This window comes from Clarias gariepinus, chromosome 15 (genome assembly GCF_024256425.1).
Source record: "Clarias gariepinus isolate MV-2021 ecotype Netherlands chromosome 15, CGAR_prim_01v2, whole genome shotgun sequence".
Lineage (NCBI taxonomy): Eukaryota > Metazoa > Chordata > Actinopteri > Siluriformes > Clariidae > Clarias > Clarias gariepinus.
In genome coordinates, this window is record NC_071114.1 from 10,503,900 (window position 1) to 10,525,718 (window position 21,819).

At 38.8% G+C, this 21,819-nt stretch overlaps 1 protein-coding gene across 2 annotated transcripts; it reads right to left on the bottom strand.

Moving 5' to 3' along the window:
• Window positions 1-1,567: 1,567 nt before the first annotated feature.
• On the bottom strand, window positions 1,568-20,514 carry crtc1b (CREB regulated transcription coactivator 1b). Of its 2 annotated transcripts, XM_053513415.1 has the most exons (12): window positions 20,381-20,514; window positions 19,554-19,670; window positions 17,315-17,442; window positions 15,264-15,323; window positions 15,078-15,172; window positions 14,887-14,992; window positions 14,331-14,688; window positions 13,835-14,047; window positions 13,499-13,585; window positions 9,343-9,429; window positions 9,046-9,232; window positions 1,568-6,427 (listed from the first exon to the last, which is right to left on the bottom strand). In XM_053513415.1, the coding sequence occupies exons 1-12, from the start codon at window positions 20,504-20,506 to the stop codon at window positions 6,216-6,218; spliced, it is 1,776 nt and encodes a 591-aa protein (XP_053369390.1). In that variant the 5' UTR covers window positions 20,507-20,514; the 3' UTR covers window positions 1,568-6,215. The 2 variants fall into 2 exon arrangements, with proteins under 2 accessions (XP_053369390.1, XP_053369391.1); XM_053513416.1 differs by lacking the exon at window positions 13,499-13,585 and having other exon boundaries at window positions 20,381-20,508.
• Between the last annotated feature and the right edge of the window lie 1,305 nt (window positions 20,515-21,819).

Sequence of the window (21,819 nt, forward strand, 5' to 3'; positions counted from 1 at the left end):
ACATCCATAGTTAGCATATTTTGAGAACGCAAAAAAATTGAAATAAAAAATAAACAAACAAACAAAAAACATCCATAAAACGTTCACCGAGACTATGTACAGAGAGAAAGTGGCCTTCTACAACCACAAACATGAGTCAAAAATATGAACCACACCAGGAAGTCTATACACATACATGACTTCTACACCTATGAATAATGGCTTCTTTTTTTTTTTCTTCTTGGAAACACCAGACAGTGTTTCGATGCCCAGCTGGTTTAAAAGCTCCAGCCGATGATGTTTTTTTCATTAGATGTATTTAAATGCATATAAACAGCACTGTCTCTGTTCTGACTGCAGCTATTTTTTAACGTGTATTCTTTAATGTTAATGTTTTTCTAAGCAGTTTAGGATTTTCGTTTCCACACCTGCTCGACACTAAATTTCAACGGAATAAAATGCTCTTTAATGAGTAAATAAACACAGATGGCACTTCTGTTTGGTGGATCATGTCTATTCTAAGCATCTATCTTATATAGGCCACACTACTATTACAGGAAAAGATTTAGCAACTAATATTCTGGTATTAGAGAACCACTTCCTCATTTAATTACTATAATGGTGGAAAATTGTATATATATATACACACACCGCTCAGCCATAACACTACCACCACAATCAGGTGAACTAAACTACATTGATCGCCAATTATACAGGTGACCAGATCATGGGGCTTTAATTCTTAGCCATGACCGTTGAAAGAAATGTTAAAGGGTCCGGACTGAGGAAGAAAACCTGGGCGGGCAAAAATGACTTGAAAAGTCAATGCTGGTCCCCATGCCATGTGTGGCAGCCAGCAGGCAAACAGCCCAAAGCCACTCTAAACTCCAGAGATCCCAATTCTATCCATTACCCAAGAGATGTGCCCACAGTACCCAAATAATCTGCTTCCATTGTCCTGGTGCCAGAGTCGCCCGAGGGTACAAGGAGAATTTTAGTTATAATGTTAATAGTTTTAAAATTATGACTGATCGGTGCATATATATATATATATATATATATATATATATATATACTTGTATGTGTGTGTGTGTGTGTGAGAACCGAACCATAGCAGCTGCCCAGCAGTCCTCTTAAGGCTTATCAGGGAGGTTGAAGGAAGCTCCTTTAAAGGGGCTCTGCGTTCTTAAATAATAATCATACCAAAATAAACTCATCTTACAATACGGTTCAAGAGAAAATCCAAAACATCCTGTTAAACTACTATTACCATATATAAGGAAAACTACTGTAGGAAAAAATGCAGATAAATAAATGAAACATACATTCCGGCTGCATCTCTTAATTTTTTATACATACTCAGAGCACAACAACTGAGCCCTTTTATAATAGTTTGCATTAAGAAATGACGTATTTGCTCCCCAAGCGTTATCCCTCACTGTTATCAGTGCAATGCAGCGGAGAATTCACCCAGAAGATTTTTTTTTTTTTTCTCGTTTTTGTTACAGCCATGAAGTAATACAAGGGGGCTATCCATCTGAGGGGGGAAAAAAGCATCATCATTGAAACTACAGACCTAAACAGTCAGTGCTCTCAGAGAATAAAACAGTCCAATTTTAATGCCATACAGCCACAGTTAAAGTGCAAAGCAACACACAGAAAAAAGGTACAAAAAGAGACACGAAATTGCACGAAAGCTGCCATATATATCAGAGACCTGTGTTGTGATATATATCTCAGTGATTGATAGCGATTTGTCATGTTGAAAGAGTCAAGATGCACAAGCTAAGCTAAGCTAAGCAACAGTGTCAACAAGAGTGGACTGAAAAAAGAAAAAAAGAAAAAAAAAAGATTAAGCTTGCTACAATCATGATGATTTAAAAATAAAAGGAAATAAAACTAAAGCCAAACATGCCAAAGAAGAATGCACTCAAATCAAATCGCAGTTATAACATGGAAGGAACAAAACCGCTTTGGTCAAGCACTAGATAATTTGGTGTGATGTACAACATCTCACATGGAGCCCCATTACACCAGAGGTGATCAACCAACATGTAGGTAAATGTGAGAGATGTTCAACGAAACAAAACCACACTTTTTTTTCTTTTTCTGTTGATAAATGCATGCATTGCATCTTGCTTAAAAGTCCATAGTGTTATCATGTGCAGCACGTATTATAATGAAATCAGCCAAGCTAAGAAAGGCCTCTTACTTAAGATGCGTTTCTTGTTTTTGACATGCAGTCGTAGTCTAGTGATAAGCTCTATGTACAGTTTTTAGCTTACAAGAAGTGTTACAGGAAGAGAGGAAAAAGAAAACAGACTTGTTTGTAACGGATAAGTGTATAAAAGGTGATTATGAGTGGTATGGTTTGAGGGTTTTGAACATAAACGTTCGCAATTCTGTCTAAATGTGGCCTTGTGTGTGACTGCATACTGTAAACTGTTGCTTGCTAGAGCTGTTCGAATATTTCGCCTAGACCATAAGTGTCAGATCTTTTCTATAAAGGGTCAGTGTGTGTGTGTGTGTGTACAGGTTTGCATTTAAACCAAGCAGAAGCACACACCTGATTCCACCTGTTCAATTAGTTGTTCTTGGCTTTCAATAAACTCAAATCAGGTGTAGCTTCTGCTCGGTTGGAATGAAGACTGCACACACACACACACACATATATATATATAAACACCACCCCTTCCTGGAGAACATCTGACACCTCTGACTGTCTGTGCACTCTTATATTAAAAGCTTTACACCTACATTATTATATAAACCATTTCACCTAACAAGATATAGTTCAATTTGTAGTTTGATAAATTTCTCTCTATATTTTGCATAGGAATCACACATCTGTACATTTCACATTTCACAAAAAACAAAAAACAAAAAAACAAAACAATGTTGAAGTCATAATAACCTTTACAAAGATCACATCTAAGACCAAATGCAATGCAGTCTGAAGAAAAATGTGCAGTGACACACGTCCTGACACAGGTTTGGTTGGTTATACCAGCTTGTCTCAGATTTGAAAGTGATGTTTGAGGGCAGAATGAACTCAATTCTTATATACGCTGACCCATTTACAGTATGACAGAGAATTCTTTTATTCCTCATTCATAAATATAGAGCCATAAAGTCTTGGCCCCTGAAAAAAACATAACCAAGAGGTTTGTGGTTTTCTAATTACATTAGATTGCTCAGAAACCCATTTGAGAGATTAGAAATAAATGAGGATTTTTATAAAAACTTTTCAGAAATGTAAACAAAACTCCAGACAAATTATTTTATTTTAAAAATATATATTTTAACAGTTTATTGTGTCCCAGATGATGAAATGTTTGCAAATCCCATAACCATAACTAGGGCCTTTCACAACATCAAGGAAAAAAAATCATAATATAAAATTAAAATTAAGATTAATCAGAAAAACAGGACAATACTTTAAGGAGTATTTTTTTTTTGTTTCTCACAAAACCTCAGACACAGCAGAAAAAAAGATGGAGTTATTATACGAGTTATACTGTATCAGTTATAATAATGACATAGTGAACATATGTCATGAGTTTTGCACTGACTGTAGTGAAAAAGACTTTAAGTAACCAGTACGTGAAGATCGTGAAGGAGGGAAAGAGGTTAGACTCGAAACAAGTGCTTAAGGACAAAAGAAATATGTTCAGCTTTCTTGGTTTGTGCGAATATTCTAGCAGCAGATTCATAAGAGATATATTTTTTGCACTGTGTACAGAGACTGGGAATAATATAAAGGAGAACATCTGCTTACAGCGTTCATGTGTGGCTGAGAAAAAAAGACTAGAGATTACTCTAGAGATAACCTGGAGTCAATGGTGACCCCAAGAGTTCAAACATCAATGGACTGGGATTATTTAAACGCCTTTGTATCATTGGCTGCATCAACTTGAAGTCAACCAAAGATGATAACCAACGGCATTACAACAATGAACAGAAATTACAATAGCGAACCTAAAGCAGAAGATCAGCTCAATTCAAATGAATTTACTGTAACTTGTATATTTACTGTAAATGTGACTGCCAGAGATTCCTAATACACAGAGGGACTCAAACAAATTAGACCATGCTTTGAAACATTTGCATATTTATGCAGATACAAGTTCTGCAACATGCACATTCCAGGGTCAGAATTTGTTATAAACAGCTGGCTGATAACAAAACATCTGTTTAATTTCAGTCCTATGCGATGAACCAAAACATTGAGTCACTGTCCAAATCACTTACAGACTGCATTGTATACATGACATAGATCGAGCCTCTTGGCTGAATTCATTGAACTGATATAACCACACTGTTGCTTTAACAAAGAAGAAGAAGAAGAAAAAAAAAAAAGAATTTGGTGATCTGTTAACAAACTCTTACCATATACAACCAAAAGTCAAGATTTTCTTCTTTCAAATTAATGCTGCCAATACAATTGTTCACAAACAATGAATGGCATTACGTTCACCAGGATTTTGGTACCAAAGTAGTTTTGGCATGAAGGCCAAGTTCTTTAATGTCCAGGCTGCATAACGCAGGTTTCTAACACTTAAACTGAATTAAAACCATTCATTTCAAGTGACATAAGACAGTGAATAACAGTTTTCTCTTTAAATCCATAGTGTTACATAAATATAAAGATGTGATTCCTTAAAACGTTCACTTGAAACACAACATGTGTTTATATCACGTGAATGTCAGACAAGACTGAAACAAATATACAAATATTTATATAGATATATACACAAACAACAACATTGCTGTAAACACCACAATGAATAAGGAGCAGTACCCTCCCCTTACTTTCAACCAGCAGCTCGAACCGAACACACCATCCATTTAAGCTCGACACTTAACCTACACGGCATACAGTACTTAAGTGAAAAAACTGCATTTATAAAAACACAATACTGCCACTGATTGTGCATGATCAGATCTCATTTCGGATACGAGAATAAAACGTTGACGGGACGATTTAAAAAACTCGTCGTTGCAGTGACAGCTTAAAAACAGCATTTTTTTTTTTTCTTTTGTTCATAAGGCAAAATCAGGTCGGGTCACAGTGATGAGTTCAGTAGCTTTCTGAAGCTTTCTTTTTTTTTTTTTCTTTTAGTTTTCTTTTTTTAAAACCGTTCGGCCCCTGCATGACGACGGCCTTTTAAATGCAGAACACGAATCAAAGACGCCACTGACAGTTTCAATTTGCAGCTGAAAAAGCAACGAGGAAAACACACGTGTGTACTTCTTTAGACACTACAATACTGATATGAAAAACAGAGGCCAGGCTGCCGTTCTGACATTAAACCTGTAGAAATATCGGCAAACCAAAAAAAAAAAAAACAATAACAATGCCGGCGCACGGCCTGGCGCATTAATGCTTATGGAGGAGAAGGCGAACGAAAAAAAATGTTTGCGGAGGATGTCGGTTGTTAGTCTTAAGGACTTTTAACGATAATAAAGTACGTACAGTAGCACAAAGGCGCTGCTCTTCCAAACCCATAAAAAGTAGGATGGGGGGAGTAGTACTCCTTAATATTAAATAAAAGGGTTTAATAAATAAGTTTAACCTTTAAATATATAGATTTAACACAAACACACAAAACATACAGTCTAAAAAGACACGTGGTATCTTTACGTAAACAATTCGTCCGTAAAACTTGAACACAAACACGTATATGAACAACACAAAGAACTGAAAGAAACATAAAAGGGATGCAAAAATAAAGATTTATGGGAGGAAAAACAAAAAAAGCTATCTTGGTCAGGAATTTTGACACACACACACACACACACACACACGCAGCACAAAAGATGCTTTCCTTGGAGAATAGAATAAATACTTAAACATGACGAACGACATAAGAAATGTAACTATCACCCCATGAGAACAAACCAAAAACGAAAGAACTCAACATGTAGGCCTTAGGAGGGGTTCAGAGACACTTGCACAATGGACGTGGTTCAGAACTCGCCGCCTCACGTAACTAGCCTGCGTGGATATAGCAATGCCACGTCCACCTATGTGCTTGAGTGCCTCCTTTCCCCAGACGTTGGCATTGATGTTGGCAGCATGCTATTGTAGATGCCATGAAGGGGAGGGGCAGCGAGGGCCGCGGGCGCAATGATAAAACCGGGTGGCCATGCAGCTGCACAATGAGTATGTCTCCAGCCTCCTCCTGTTCAGAGAGCTTCTTTTCTTTTTTTTCTTTTTTTCAGTTTGCTTGCTTTTACAGGCGATCCATGCGGAACGTATCCTCGGTGGCTGGGTCGGCCAGCACTATGTCTGGGTCGTTAAGCATGTGCAGCCCATCCAGGGTCAGCGGATCGATCTTTAGCTCGTCCAGCGGGAACTGGGAGTCCGCGTCGAAGCTGACATCACCCACGCCGGCCAGCGAATTGCTCAGCTCCTTGGAGAGACTTGGCGGTGACTCCCCTGTGACTGACATTTGTCATTTGAAATGTAAAGAGACAATATAAAACATAAGCACAAGAATTTCCAGTAAGGGATTAATCATGAACAGTAGGAAGGGCAGAGCTTCTGTAGGAGCATTGAGATGTTGAGATCAAATATTAGCAATGTTGATATGTACAGTGAATGAGGGCAACAGAGGGCAGGGATTGTTTCAGGCCGCAAACGCTGATTCGTTATTTATGCTGAAACTGTGCAGACGAGAATATGTCTGAAAGCTAGATTTGGCACCCTCAGATAGATCATCAGGTTCAGTGGGTGTTCCTATTCAGAGTCCGAACAGATAGCACTAGGACAGCGATTTGGCAGGTCATGAAACTCTTTTAAATGCAACACTACCTAGAATACAGACTATCTTGAGATTTCTATTTACGTTTAAGAAAGTATATTCTAGGGTTATGTATATTCATGTCTTAGTAAAAGCAACTATAACATGATTATATACAAGGGGCGTTCATGTCAAACCGGGACTTGTCATAAAACAAACAAAACCGAAAACAAAATAACAAAACCAAAACAACACAACGACATATCCAGATACAATTCAGTCAAACCGGGAAAGGGAGGTATAGTTTGCGAATGAAATTCTTATCGCTGATTGGATGAGACATCTGTCACTCAAGACATACAAGAAGTACTATCAAGTGAAGTCAGTTTACATTTAACACAACTTAGTTGCCCAAAGTAATATATAATCCTAAAATACTGAAATGAGTCCTTAAATAAAAATACATCTAAATGCCCGTGTGACTGCAGGACTTCCTGTGTATTTTGAGCGACGGATGTCTCGTCCAATCAGCGGTAAGAATTTCATTCGCAAACCACACCTACCTTTTTTGGCTTGTTGATTCTTACCGCTGATTGGACGAGACATCTGTCGCTCAAAATATAGTCCATATATATAAAGTCCTGCAGTCACACGGACATTTAGACGTATTTTCATTTAAGGATTCATTTCAGTATTTTAGGATTATACAGCACTTTGGTTAAATACAATGTGTTAAATGTGCTTTAAAAATTATTCTAACCTTACTTAATAGTACTTCTTGTATGTTTTGAATGACAGATGTCTCATCCAATCAGCAATAAGAATGTAATTTGCGAACCATACCTACATTTTCCGATTTGAGTGAATTATTGTTGTGTTTTCTCATTTGGTATTTTGTTTCTGGATATGTCGTTGTGTTTTCTGATTTGTTATTTTAATTTTAAAGTTTGGTTGTTTTGTTTTTAAATTTGTTATTTTGTTTTCGGTTTTGTTATTTTGGTTTGCACTTCTCGGCCACCGTAAATCTGTGTGTGGGAACTGCACACACAATCATGCATAAAGACCGCTTGTACGTTACAGAAACTTGGCTTGGAGTAATTGCCACATCCGTTGCTCAGTCCTGATCTTGCTCCAAGCCATTTCCTACATGTTTGGGCCATTAAGGGAATTCCTGGGAGGCCAGCGTTTCAGGCTCTGGAAACCTCAGGCGATCATGGCTCTGGAAACCTCTTAGCTCCTAGTGCTAAGAGGGATGAGGTGCTGGGATGAGTGCATTAGTGTAGCAGGGGATTGTATAAAGAAATAAAGCTGGTTTTTACTCTTATAACGGTGCTTTGTTCCTCTACCGGTTTGACTTGTACGCCCTTTATACTATAATCAGCAACAGCACATGACCATTTTCCTTTACCTAATAAACACGCTTGAATTCTAACACAGCCGAACTCAACCCCAGTAAACCCATAATTCCTCAAAATTAAATCTGGATAAGAATTTCAAGAAAATAGAGAAAGCTGCACTATTGAGAATACAGTTCTCTGTGAAACTACACCGTTCCTTCTGCTTTCAGGTTTTTGCTCTTAGCTATGGCTTTGTTTAATTTCTTATTGAACTGTTGTTTAATAGTTTTTTTCTTCTTGAGAACTTTAGGGAGCTTCTTCATCTTGCGGATAATTGCACACAAACCCATGCACTTTATTAGGAACACCTGGGATTTTCAAACACAACGCAACGGTGCAATAAAGAAACAATATCCAGCAAGCAGAAGCTCTGTGGAGGAAAACAGCTTGTTGATGAGAGAGGTCAACAGAGAACGGCCAGACTAAAAGGCTATTGTGACTCAGATAATCTCTCTGTAAGTCTGTGGTGAGCAGAACAACATCGCTGTCGTCCAAGAACAGAAAAGCAGAGGCTTCAGCAGCACTGGCTGATCCAAACTGGACACTTAATGACTGGAAAAATGGAACCCGGGTCTTCTTACGTCTACCTTCAGCATGATGATGAACCATATCACAAAATCGAGAATGGAAGATTCACAATATAAATGTGCACCTAAAAAAAAATCTGCAGGAATTGCGCGATGCTATCATGCGATCAACATGCACCAACGTCTTAAACAAATTTTTGAAATTTGAGTTTTTGAAATCCTAGGCAATCCTACTCAGGGTTCCCATACTGTTCCTAATAAAGTGCTGTTTAAATGCGAAAACCAAATTCCCATATCCCTTCCTTTTGCATTTACTGCAGCTACCTTTTTTTTTGGCTTGACTTGCACAAAAATGAAAAGGAGGAAAGAAAACAATACAAAGGAACAAAAATATACCTGTTAGGATAATGTTGGGAATGTTGCCATGGTTACTGTAGCCTAGTTGCTGGGTGTCCTGCAAGCTGCCGTGGCTCCCAGTTAAACCCATCATGGCCGCCTGCGTATAGTTGAGCGTGGAGCATGGATTGTACAAGCTGTTCGAACTGCTCGGGTTCTCAATCATGTTCATGTTGAACTGTTCGAGCTACGAAGTAACACAATGGATAAATATCTACGTTATCAAATAGAGAATAAATATTTTCATTGATAAGATCCATCAGGGAGAAAGTAAAGAAGAGACTGAATAGCTGGCACCTGATGGGAGAGAGCGTTGGTCTGTCTGGACGCCATCTGGTGCTCGTAGAATGAATCTCCGAAAATACTCCCCACCACTGGAATGTGCTACAAATATAGCAAGAGACAACTTGATTACTTCAGTCAGTCTGTCGGCGTGACCGTGTTTTCTTAAACAGCAGGACAAGTAGGCAAGATGCTGACACACGTGATGTCTAGCGCAAGACATCCACGCATAAGAGCTGAGGACATCGGATAAAAAAAGCAAAACAGATCCTGAACACAATCTTGGCAAATGGTTTACTCTCCACAGCTGTTATACAGCACAGTGAGAAACAACAACAACAACATCAACAAAAAAAACAAACAAACAAATAAACAAACATGTAATTCCATTTCCAGCAACTGGTATTGAAATTATCGATCCAGATGTGAGCATAAATTCAGTTTTCACAATCAGAGCTCTAGATTTTGTGGCACATTTTGTGTGTGCGTCTCTCGTTTCTTAAGAATAACTTTAACTACGACTAATGAACTACTTCTACTTACATAAGGTTTATAATTTCAATACCATTGTCACAACTGGATTTGAAAATGGACCTGATTTGTGGATGGTAAACAATCTTCCAAGATATACAAGAACCATGGCATAACAGCGATAGAACATACACCTCAGTCAACACACAACAAGAACAGTAAAATGTCAACAGATAAAAATGTCATACGTAGTAGTATCTTTAATTCTTGAAGACTTTATTTGACTTGTTTTGAAATGACTTCAATGTAAATTTCCAGGGCTCTGTAAGCTCAACACAATCCAGCTGTTTTAGCCAATCAGGAAACTCCTCTGCAGTGAAGCTGATTTGCCTGCCAGTCAATTGTTTTGCATGTGCAGAAGGAGAAGTCTTGATGTAAGAGAAACTGGATTCATTTATGATGGTAATGAGAGACAAGGCCGATGTTTGATCAAAAGTTCTGGCTTACGAGATAAAGCATACAAAAAATTAAAGAAATAAAAAATGGAGCATATAATAAAGACGCCTGAAAGGAATAAGCAAAAGACAAGAAATATGCAAACCGCTTAAAAAAAAAAAAAAAATCTGTTTTAGTTTACTAATATTACTTGTTATTAATTGATACTCCCTAGCTGTGACATTATAACTTATTCAACCTATAGCAATCTATATCATTTATACATTTTTAACCTTTAGTTATATATCCAGGCTGTGCAAGCAGCTAAAAGATTGCAATGGTGCTGCCATCGTGAACTAATCATATTTAAAGCTATATCACTTCCTTTCTGATTTTCTGAATCCTATGTACATGGTCGCAGGGGACCTGAAGCCCACCCAAGGAGGCCCCTCTGGGTACACCCCGGAGGGGGTGGCCATTTATTCGAGGGCACATACACACACTCATTCACAATTAGCCTAATGTGCACGTCTTCGGACTGTGGGAGAAAAAACCCACCAAGAACGAGGAGAACATGCAAACTCCATGCACACAAAAGGTGGGAATCGAACCCGGACCCTGGAGGTGCAAGGTGACAGCGCTAACCACTAAGCCACCGTGCCGACAGGTCAACATGTACATAGATAACATGCTACTGTGTAATGCAGCGGTTCTCAACCATGGTCCTGTAGTACGCCTCATCTTGCATATTTTAGGGCTTTACCTGCTCACGGTCTAAACATTTTATTTGCCAAAAAATAAAAAATAAAATACAGCTTCCCGATATTTCCTGACTCAGAGCTTCCTTTAAATGTGCATGAGTCATCTGCTGAATCCCATAGAAACTGAAAAATGGTTAAAGTCCATCGTTTTCTGTGGTCAGATCAGTAACAAACTCAACACCAGGTCACTTGGACAAAAAGGGAAAAAAAATTCTGGTAAAAGCACCCTGAGAGCAAGTGAAGCACTACAGCAAACTTCTTGCTTTCTCCAAATTGCTTCTGAGAGCCCTTTGAAACAGGATCTTATCTGTCCATTTAACAAGGAAGCTCATAGTTAAAAGCAAGGCATGAAATGTCAAAGTTAACATTGAAAGTTGGCCATTTTGAAAATACCTTCACTTTATCACATCGCCAATGCTCAGAGCTAGATACAGGTTAAGATCCAGTTCACCGGCTGAGAGAAAAGAAGCTCAACCTGATCAAGATGTTAAACTGTTGTAGTTAATGTACAAGTACGAAAAAATATAAAAAATGAGTTTGAAAAATCTAAGGGGATCGGTATAAATTGCAATTAGCGGTTTGTCCGATGAACAAATCAGGGGGGATGGAGCCAAGAAAAAAACTCCCTTAGATGACCCTAGAAAGGAACCCTAAGAGAAACCAAACTCAAAAGGGAACCCATCCTCATTTGGGTGATAACAGACAACAGAGATTGATCTGCAGTCATATTGTGTGTTAGAATGCTGACAGTGTTTAAGTTAATATGGAAATGACTTTTGTTGTTAGGTCACGGAATGAGGCGATCCTCAGCAGAGAGTCAGAGGCCACCATGAGACGAGATACCCACCCAGAAGCGTGGCACCAGGATGAGTCAGACAGGTCAGGGCAAAATGAAATTCACAACATTATTATTTTGTTGTGATCTAAACTGTGACATGTAACTAATTAATATACTATTTTGCATGTAAATGTATTTATATTGAACAACAGCATTACAAAAGATCATAAATAATCAAAAATAAACAAAAACGCAACATAAATTACTGGCTATGCATATATTACTTTACTTTAAATGATGTAGAAAATATAAAATTAAATGGACGTTTGCCACTATTTATGTATTTACTTATTTTTATTTATCAAAATATGAATATGCATATATTAGGTGGAATTGCACCTAATATGCATAGTCAAATTTTGATAAATATTTTTTTGCAATCAGATAATTGCACAGATCCATTTAGTGGAGTTTGCATTTTATCCCTGTGCTTGGCGAGTTTTCTCAGGGTTCTCCAGTTTCCTCCCACAGTCCAAAGACATGCAAATTAGGCTTATTGTCGTTCCCAAATTGCCCATAGTGTGTGAATGTGTGTGTGTGTGTGTGTGTGTGTGTGCCATCCAATGGATTGGCACCCTGTCCAGGATGTACCCCGCCTCGTGCACCAAGTCCCCTTGGATAAGCTACAGGCATCCCGTGACCCTATATACGGGAGTGAATGAGTGTTTGCACACCAGTAACAAAATAAACAATTTAAATAATTAAATAACTATTTAATAAAAAAATATATATATTGTGATTATTCAAACATATTTATTTCGGCTAACACCAAATTATGTACAAAAGGTATCTTGTTAAATGGAAGTTTGCCAATATTTATTAAAAGTACTGAAAAAATGAACTAGTTCTTAAATTATTGACATAAATTCCAGACTATGTACACATTATCTGTAATAAATTGCAGCCTTTTGCAAATTAATAACTGCCCAGGTCGATATTGTGATTTTGAGTTTTATGCGGTTGATTGTGCAGCTCTAATTGAGATGTAAACTTTAACGTGGACAGATCAGACCAGACCAAATCTTAACACAATGGAGAAATCTGAAAATAAGGGTTTTTATTCTTCCAGGTTTAGTTGTCCAAAATTGCCATTTTTACTATTTATTATAGCCTAAGTGATTTATTTTGTACAAAACAAGTGCCCTATAATGTGCAGGCTTGCTAACTCCAGGACCTTGCTGAGAAACTGCACAGTATATACTGTATATACAGAACAATGAACAATGTAAAATGAGCAGCCTGGGTATGAACCTTTGCCAGCACTATATACAGAAACTAATAGCGGTACTTTGCCCCTGGGAGTATAATGCTGTTCTGCTGAATTTGGCACTACATTTAACGCATCTATAAACAGCAACACAGCTGAAACATCTTCATATCCCAGACTAGCTAATATGTCGACTAATATCCTGCTACCATAACAAGGAGAAAAAAAATGATACCCTCTCATTCGGCGTAGCAAACCTGCCCGGCCATTTGGCCAAGACAGTTACAGTACAGGATATATAAACAGCATGGATAAAAAATCACGGCAGAATCAGAGCGATAAGCAAAGGGTTGAAATGCAGACAGAGAAAAGTGTGGGAGGGAGGACGGAGAGCTGCGACAGTGATGAGCGGCCAAAAGCACAACAAGCAAACATGGTGAGAGGGGATTCCGCCCTTACTTGAGGCGAGCCTCCAGGCGAGAAGCCCTGGTTGGAGACTGGCGAGGTTGGAGACTGGTTGGCCGGAGAGCCAGTCTGATTGCGATACTGCTGAAAGCAAGAGGCCTTTCAGAACGACATCACATGTCCACTAAGAGCTCATAATGTCTGAGCACCTCAGAAACGAGGATGCTTTAGAAAGACGCCAGCTGTTAACTCTGCTGGAGTTTTCATCTCAACATTAAATGCATTGATAAACCATCAGAAGCTTCCAATACCGTGTAGGTTCATGCTCAAAGAAGAAATAAATATGAGAAAATAAATTTCTAATAAGGATTAGGGTCGGGTTATACTGACCGAGCTGACAGGTGCGCTTGTGGCTGTTGGTGACTGGCTGGACAAGGAGGTCTGGGGCGGGCTGGAGGCAGAGTTGACGGTGATTGGTGGCAGCTGGATAAGGCGGATGTTCTGTGGCAGCGTCTGCTGCTGCTTCTGCAGATCGCTCAGCAGGCTCAGCAGCGAGTACTGAGACAGCTGCTGCTCCAGAGACATGCTGTCCATCGTGATCGACTGCAAAAACATTACACTTTTTTTTTAACGCAGAGAATTTCCATATCACATCATCGTGTTTTGTTATTAGATGTTCTTTAAGTATTTCGAAGCAAGTTACAAAAAAAGTCATTAAGTAAATTATCATCAGTCATAAAATGATGGTTTCATTCAAAACTGGCTATAAAGACTTTGAAGGGTTGGAAAGGCATCTCTGAGAAGGCACATTTTTGCTCTGACCTTTCCATTCTTCACAGTCTTAATAAGCACTGCCATATAAAACCAAACCGATTCTGAACTGTACCTGAGAAATGGGCATCTGAGGCGAGAGGGTGGGTGAGAGAGTAGGTGAGAGCTGCTGTGGGCACGGCTGCTGCTGCTGGGCGTCGATGTTGAGCGTGAGAGCAGCACCAGTCGGTGCCGGGGTGGAGGCGGCCACGTGGCTGGCAGCACTGATGCCCAGGTGGGTGAGATTGGTGCTCAGATTGCCTGTGCTACCGGAGGTGCTGGGGGACGGGAAGGTCACGGGGTCATCTGGGTCAAGAGGTGTGGGCAGTGGAGGGGGGAACTGGATGTTGGTGAGGTCGGGCAAGGAGCCACCTGTGCTGTGCGCGGCTGGCATCAATGTCGCGTTCACTTCTTGATCAGGGGATGGAAATATGCTGGAAATATAACAGTTTATTTATACAGTTTATTTATGACTAGAATCACTGAAGGTCATTAACTGAAATATGCATCACATACAGTACACTGCATGGGGACATGTGACAAACGTATTATTGTATTTAAATAATCCTTTGCAATAATAATATTAAAATTGCTGGAGGAGGATAATAACACACCAGATCGCGTATACTCACTTAATCCCTGGAACGTCATGGGATTTGGGATGTAGTGATGCCTTCTGGTCGTCTTTTTCCATTTCTGTTTCGGGATCCTCTGTATCTGGGGGTGTGAGTAAGACGACTAGAACAGAGACAAAGCCGGAAGTGAGTTTTCGTGACCGGGCAGACGGAAGTAAGCCTGCTTTTAGCCTTCACATCATTTTTACCTCGCTTCGGCTGCAGCTCTTGAGATCCTCCGACGAAGGCGTCTTGTTGAGTAGGGTTCATGGCACTCTGATGTAACGCAGAGTCAGAATTGGTCCTGGAAACAAGAGTGTACAAATGTATGAGCATGGTTAGAAGCTGTATGTTGAATAAAGTTTTTGAATTCTCAACGCACAAGCGTGGCTTACCTCCTCCAGCTGGTGTCTGGGGGAGGTGACAGATACACTGAGCCATAAGGACAGCTGTCGATGTAAGTCTCTGTGTTAAGGAAAATGTTTCTCCGCGTCACACGACGATTCTGGCATGTATTTATACAAGTCAGCACGACAGCTACTAATCTTGGAAGGTGAGGACTATCGCTTGATTACTCAGACACACAGAAAAAAACAGACAGTTTTTTTTTTTTTTGTCACGTGGTGGAGAGTGGTAAATGTTTTATGCTGTTTTTTCATGAACAGATGTCACTGATTGGCCAGCATTGCACTAATTGACAGAAGGAGAAAGAAGAAACAAGGCCAAATTTTCCACCCAGAAAAAAATGGCCAATTATGCTTTTCAATCAAAAATGTACAAAAAAAAAAAAGATGACTTAAAAAAAAAAACAGCAAGATCTACAGTTTCTTCATTTATTCTTTTCCAATTTTTTGCCTCCATGGCTTTTGTCTTCATTACTGATGTCCACAATAACTACCCTCTAATTACTACCAGTGTTCTAATACTAGCCAATCAATTCCTTCAGTCTTACACACTACAGCTGATCATTCAAAGTTAGGATCTGCTTCATGTTAACAGACCTAACGCAGCTGCTTGACAACTAGTCTATCATCTGCAGGGAGCCATCCAGTCCTACTGGAACAAAAGCTGCCTGCTTGTATGCCCCGTTAACGTAATTACTTGAAAAATTCAAGTTGCTTCAGTTTGTACTGGTTAACTTTTTACTCCCTTTTTAAATCACAATGATTTTTGGCTCAACCTACAATGAATCAATGCAATAGAAATAAAACATTTAGAATAAATATAATTTTATCATGCTCCTAGGATTTTCTTTTCATATTCACATCTCGATCAATCTGGGTCAACTTGGTATTTTAGAACAAGCCCCTTTACTCAGTGGTTAATATTAGGATGAGTGGTGTCTATAACAAAATGGAACTTTCATATATTCTGTATTTATAACACATACAGTGAGGCTGACGTCAGTGCATCAAGAGGCACCACGCGAAGATCTCACCAGAAAATGGGCTACAATTGTTCCATTTCTAGTATCAAGCCACTTCTGAACCAGAGTCGGCATCAGAAACGTCTTAAATGGGCTACGAAGAAAAAGAACAGGGCTGCTTTTCAGATGAAAGTAAATTTTGCAATTTATTTGGAAATCAAGGTCTCAGAGTCTGGAGGAAGAGTAAAGAGATGTTGTGTCATCTGCTGGTGTTGGTCTACTATGTTTTACTCAGTCCAAAGTCCCAAGAGTCCCTTGGGAAAGCTGTTTCCCAAGAGACTTAAGAGCACTTCATGCTTCTGTCTGCTGAAAATCTTTATGGAGATGCTGACTGACTTTTGCAACAGGACTTAGCACTTGCTTACAGGTTCAAAACTACCTTCAGTTTACATGTAACAAGTCTAGAAAATGTGAGAGTTTCCTTTTTTGCTAAAAAAAACCCCCGTTTTTTACAACATTCTAATTTATTAAGATTATTGTGATGCACTGTATATTTGGCACATTCTTCATCACCTTTATGTGTTTGTGTGTTAAGGACATCATGTTAAAACATCATTTGTATCAAAGCATCAATTTACAGTGTTTTATGTTATCACATAATTGTGAAAACCTATGTGTTGATCAATCAGTGACAATATTGAAAAAATGCCATCATCATTAGCAGTGATGGTTTTTGATGTAAATTCATGACTCGTGAATGATATTGGCAGTTCATCTGCATGGCAGATCTACAATTCTCATGTGACCAAGTAGCGGAAAGCTGTTTAAACTTTACACTGCATTAATAGGTAAGATGACTGCAACGCCGCAATCACTGAAATATTCTCGTAATCAACACAATGCTGTTATAGAGCTGCTTCTTATTAAACAGTTATAACACGTGAATTTCACTGCAACACTCATCCTAAGCAGCAAACACTTAGCGCTGTTTGTAATTTGTTCTTTAAGACCTAGGAGTTCACCGATCAACCCTTAAATTTTCGAGTTAACAAAAGATTACATATAGTTATAAAAAAGGATATCTGACGTCCGTGTTTATCCACCGAGAGAGGCCTGCGATGAGGAGACGTGATCCGATTTCTATCTCGATACACGCGGTCCACCAAGCCGTGGTGCCGGGTCGTTCGACTAGTATCCAAAACTGTAGTCTGAAAAGGAATCTGATAAGTTTAAGAAATCTATCTTTACTAGCAACACATTTACGCGTACAATTAAACTTTAAAAAGTATCCTGGGCTTTACGATCCAATGGCAAAGCCGAATTAAAAACAGTGCAGCGTTGTAGTCGAGGATGGACCGGCAATATGAAAGCATACAAGCAATGACACCATCACACAGTTTCGACTGCAGACTTGCTAATGTTTTATAAATGATAAGCAATGTCAAATGCAGTTATGACACCCCAGACTAACTGCAAAGTTTGGGATGGATTTCAAACTCTCATCCTCTGCTACATGTCATCATTGGAGGATAAAAGGTGAGTTACAAATGGTGGACAATGTCTTTAAATGAATAGCAACTATAAAAAGTAATAGATGGATGATGCAGGTAGTTTAACAGCCTAATATCTGAATGAGGAAAGCAATTACAAGAGGTACGACATGTTAAAAATGCACAATAAGTACATAAACTAGAAAATAGTTGTGATCCTGTTGAGAAAAATACTTTTGAATCATTTTAATCGATATCTTTAAAACAGATCAACATTATAAAATCGAGAATATAGTTAAGTTAGTTAGTTTCATCCACCTGGAAAGAAGGGTTGCTACTTGTGTCATGATGCGTGATTGAAAAGAAGTCACTCTCAAAATGATCTTTTTAAACTACTTTTCAGACTGTATGCAAATGTTCCGTTTTAAACTGTTATAAAAAGAAAAGAAAAAAACAAAACTTTTTGTGCTTTTTCTACGGTATTAAGATATTTATACAATCACTCATAGATAATAATAATAATAATAATAGTATAAATATAAAATATAGATGAATGCTCTTTATGAATATAAAATATACATGATGCCTTAATGCTCTTTAAAAAGATGTTTTAAATGAGAAATTATGCTTTTGGAAATTTTAGACATGTTATTTAATTCCAAGTGCAAGGAAAGCCCCTATATAAAAATATGTTATTGTCATTTGATCCACTCCTGATCAAGTGCTTAGAAAAGCAGTCAAACTTTTCGTGTGATTTATCAAGGCATCAGTTATTCCATCTGAACTGATTTTTAAATTATAATATATTGATCTTTAAGCATGCCTAGAAGTGCGAGCTGCAAATATCTGTATGATTTTTAAAGCGGCCAAACTGGGGGTGGACTGTCCTAGAGACAGATAGGGAGGAATCTTAAAATAACCCTTTAGTTCAATTTTCAGTAAAGGGTAAAACATTAAAGGAGTCTAGATCTGGTTGAACTGGCCCATTTGAAAGATGTCATCATGATGTTTGAAGATCTCTTAAAAACAATCCTCTGATTCGATGACTAGGTGAATTCATTCATCATTCATTTATCCTCTATTCCGCTTGTCCTTATTCCAGCAGACTTAGGGCACGAGACAGGCACTGGACAAGGTAGCAATCCCCACACACTACGGATAATTTAAGAATGGCAATTAGCCTAATCTGCACGTCTTTGGACAGTGGGAGGAAACTGGAGAACCTGGAAGAAACCCAGCAAACGCAATTTCCCTCTGGGATTAATAAAGTTCTTTGAATCTTAAATCTTGAATCTTGAAACACAAGGAGAACATGCACACAGCCCCGTGCCAGGAATCGAACCCTTGACCCCTACAAGGCCACAGCGCTAACCACTATGCTGCTGACTTTTGTGTTGCTTTTTAATCCACAAAAGAAAAGTCTATAGTCTATAAAAAGTATTACCAGCTAAACCTTACTTGTTTAAACATTTATATATTTTGGTGCCTTCATTTTAATATAAAACTTTGGTTGTCTAATTAGATCTTGCATGTCTGGAAATCAATTAGTGCAGAAAAAAAGAACAATTAAAGGATTGTATTGTATTGTACATTCACAACGATGTGAATGAACATTTTCTTTGTACAAAGCGGTCATAAAAAGTATTTATTTCACTACTGACTTGTGTGTTTTAATACATTTACTACCACATAGGATGATACTATGAGTATTGTGATATATTTAGACTTGGTTCTCATATCGTAAGAATTTCAAACCGTAACACCCCTACTGGAAAAGAAAAAAGGAAAAAAAAAAACTTTTGCATCTGATACAATTTCTAATAGCTCACCTGAAAAGGCAGGTCAGTGTTGCTATTTCCAATCTGATTGACATTGGGCAGTGAACCTCCATAGCACTGAGCACGATTCTGGCCCAGTTGCAAATACTGGGTCTTCTGTAACTGCAGCTGTGCAAAATAAAAGCGCATGAATGAGTGCCAGAGTGAATGACAGCATGATTATGCATGAATGAAACAAAACTCAAATATCATTCATGGTCAAGGAATCAAAAGAATCAGAAGCATAGTGACAAAGCAGTGGTGTTTTAAGCCTACTTATGGCCTTTTTTTTTTTTTTGCTTTGCTTTGCTACAATCACTATGGTGTGCATGATTTTTTTTTTTTTTTGGGGGGGGCAAAGTTTAAGAATGAGATAGCAGAATAAAATCCGTGGGACTAGCAAACGATTACCCATCTATGCAAAAAGAAAACGGAAGCTATTCACAAATATAGGTATATTAGGGCAAAAGGTAAATAAATAAATAAATAAATAATCACATGCATGCGAATGTTATGCATTTTCCAGAGAAGTGCGCGAGGGCGCGCGTACGCTGGAAGTAGCAGTGCAGATGTGCGGCACATCTGTATCCCATTTTGTCCGCATCCGCACATTCACGCGCGCGCTTCACGATTGTCAACGCGTTCGTTTAGAACCCTGAAACCTGCGGGTTTTTACGGGAGCTCGCGGGATCGTGCGCTAAGCTGCTCGAGCCCGTGATGGCCAGGAGAGCTGTTAGCGCAGCAGCTAAGTCAGTCTAACCGAGAGAGAGAGAGAGAGAGAGAGAGAGAGATGCGCCTGAAAAATCACGAGCCGTCGCGAGGAAAACCTCGGCACGTACCCGCGCGGCTCGAGTGATGCTCAGGTCCTTCATGACTTCTTCAAACGCCGCCGTCTCCTCCGCCTGCTTTTGGTTGTGCAGCGCGATCTTCTCGCTGAATTTCCGCGGATTGTTTGAGGTCGCCATCTTCCGTTCTTCTTCCAAAACAGACCTTTTGCGCCAGACGTGCGCGCGGCGCCGTCGCCTCGTCACCGCGCGCGCGGAGGATTCTGGGCTTTGAAGTCAGTCCCTCATCAAACGTGCCATAAATGTAGGCAGAGCGCGTGCTGTAGTAGCGAGAAGGACTGCGTGACTAACATGCCTTCTTCTAAAATGATACTGTAGTGAAACACTACATTACATGAACAAAAAGTATTTGGCCAAAGGTGTTAATTATTGAATTCAGGTGTTTCAGTCAGGCCCCTTATCCTCAGTGAAGGGCAATCTTACTTGGCCAAAATTAGGGGTATGGGTGCTGATTTAATGTGCATTTTTATGTCATACACGTAATACAGAAAAAGTTTGCAACATCAAAGTGACCAATCTTGCGTCCCCAAAGAAATTCAAGTTGCTCACTTCAGGCATTTTGAAGAGATTATTTTTAAAGTCCCTCAAAATGGCCTTTTTCAGCGTTATACTGTCTAGCTTCAAACAATAAAAATTTCAAATGCAAAATATTCATAGTTCTTTAAGAGTATTGATACTAAAATTTGTGTCATCTTCTAGAAGCATATGACCTGTAATAGGTCATATTAGGGGGGTAAAAGCTTAAAAAGCTGTAGGGTCCGTAAACATGTCAAATTCATGCTGCAATTTCAACTGCAAAACAATTTTGCAGTTTAAAATACTTTTTCAGGTTTATGTCTTTTCATGTAAAATCGAGATCGGCCAAACTTCATCTGAATAAGAGTTAAGATCATTGAAAGATTTGAATTCCAAAAATACATACAACAAGGGCATGAAATTGTATTAAGCAAATATGTTTCTCTGCATATTCACAAAAAAACAGGAGATAAGAAGCATTAAGTAGTATGAAAAATGGTGTTATATGATTCTTTCTGAACATTCACATATTCATGTAAGTGAGACACTTTTTAACACCAATACCAGGTTTTGGCGGGATGAAGACATCTTAGACAATACTTTGCCTCCAATTTTGTGGCAACAGTTTGGTTTAATTTGATGGGCCCTGACCTCAACCCCACCAAGCACCTTTGGGATTATCTGGTACAGAGATAAAATGTAATTAAAATAAATTATACAGCCAGAGTGTGGATAATTTTTCACTCACCCTCATACATTTTTCATTTTCCATATAGTTTTATCGATGTAGGGTTAACGGGACCCTGGATAATATGCTAAGTGTGGGGGTGGTCAGGGGACACTACTGGATGGGGTGCTAAATCATGTGAGCATAGGCACACACAGTCATGCAATATGAGATATTTGGAAACATACTG

Excerpts from the sequence above, each read along its gene's own strand:
- crtc1b (XM_053513415.1), bottom strand. The coding sequence starts at position 20,506 with ATGGCGACCTCAAACAATCCGCGGAAATTCAGCGAGAAGATCGCGCTG. Across the intron at positions 15,173-15,263 it reads CCAGACACCAGCTGGAGGAG|GACCAATTCTGACTCTGCGT; the intron begins GTAAGCCACGCT and ends TCTTGTTTCCAG. Across the intron at positions 14,048-14,330 it reads CTCAGATGCCCATTTCTCAG|TCGATCACGATGGACAGCAT; the intron begins GTACAGTTCAGA and ends ATGTTTTTGCAG.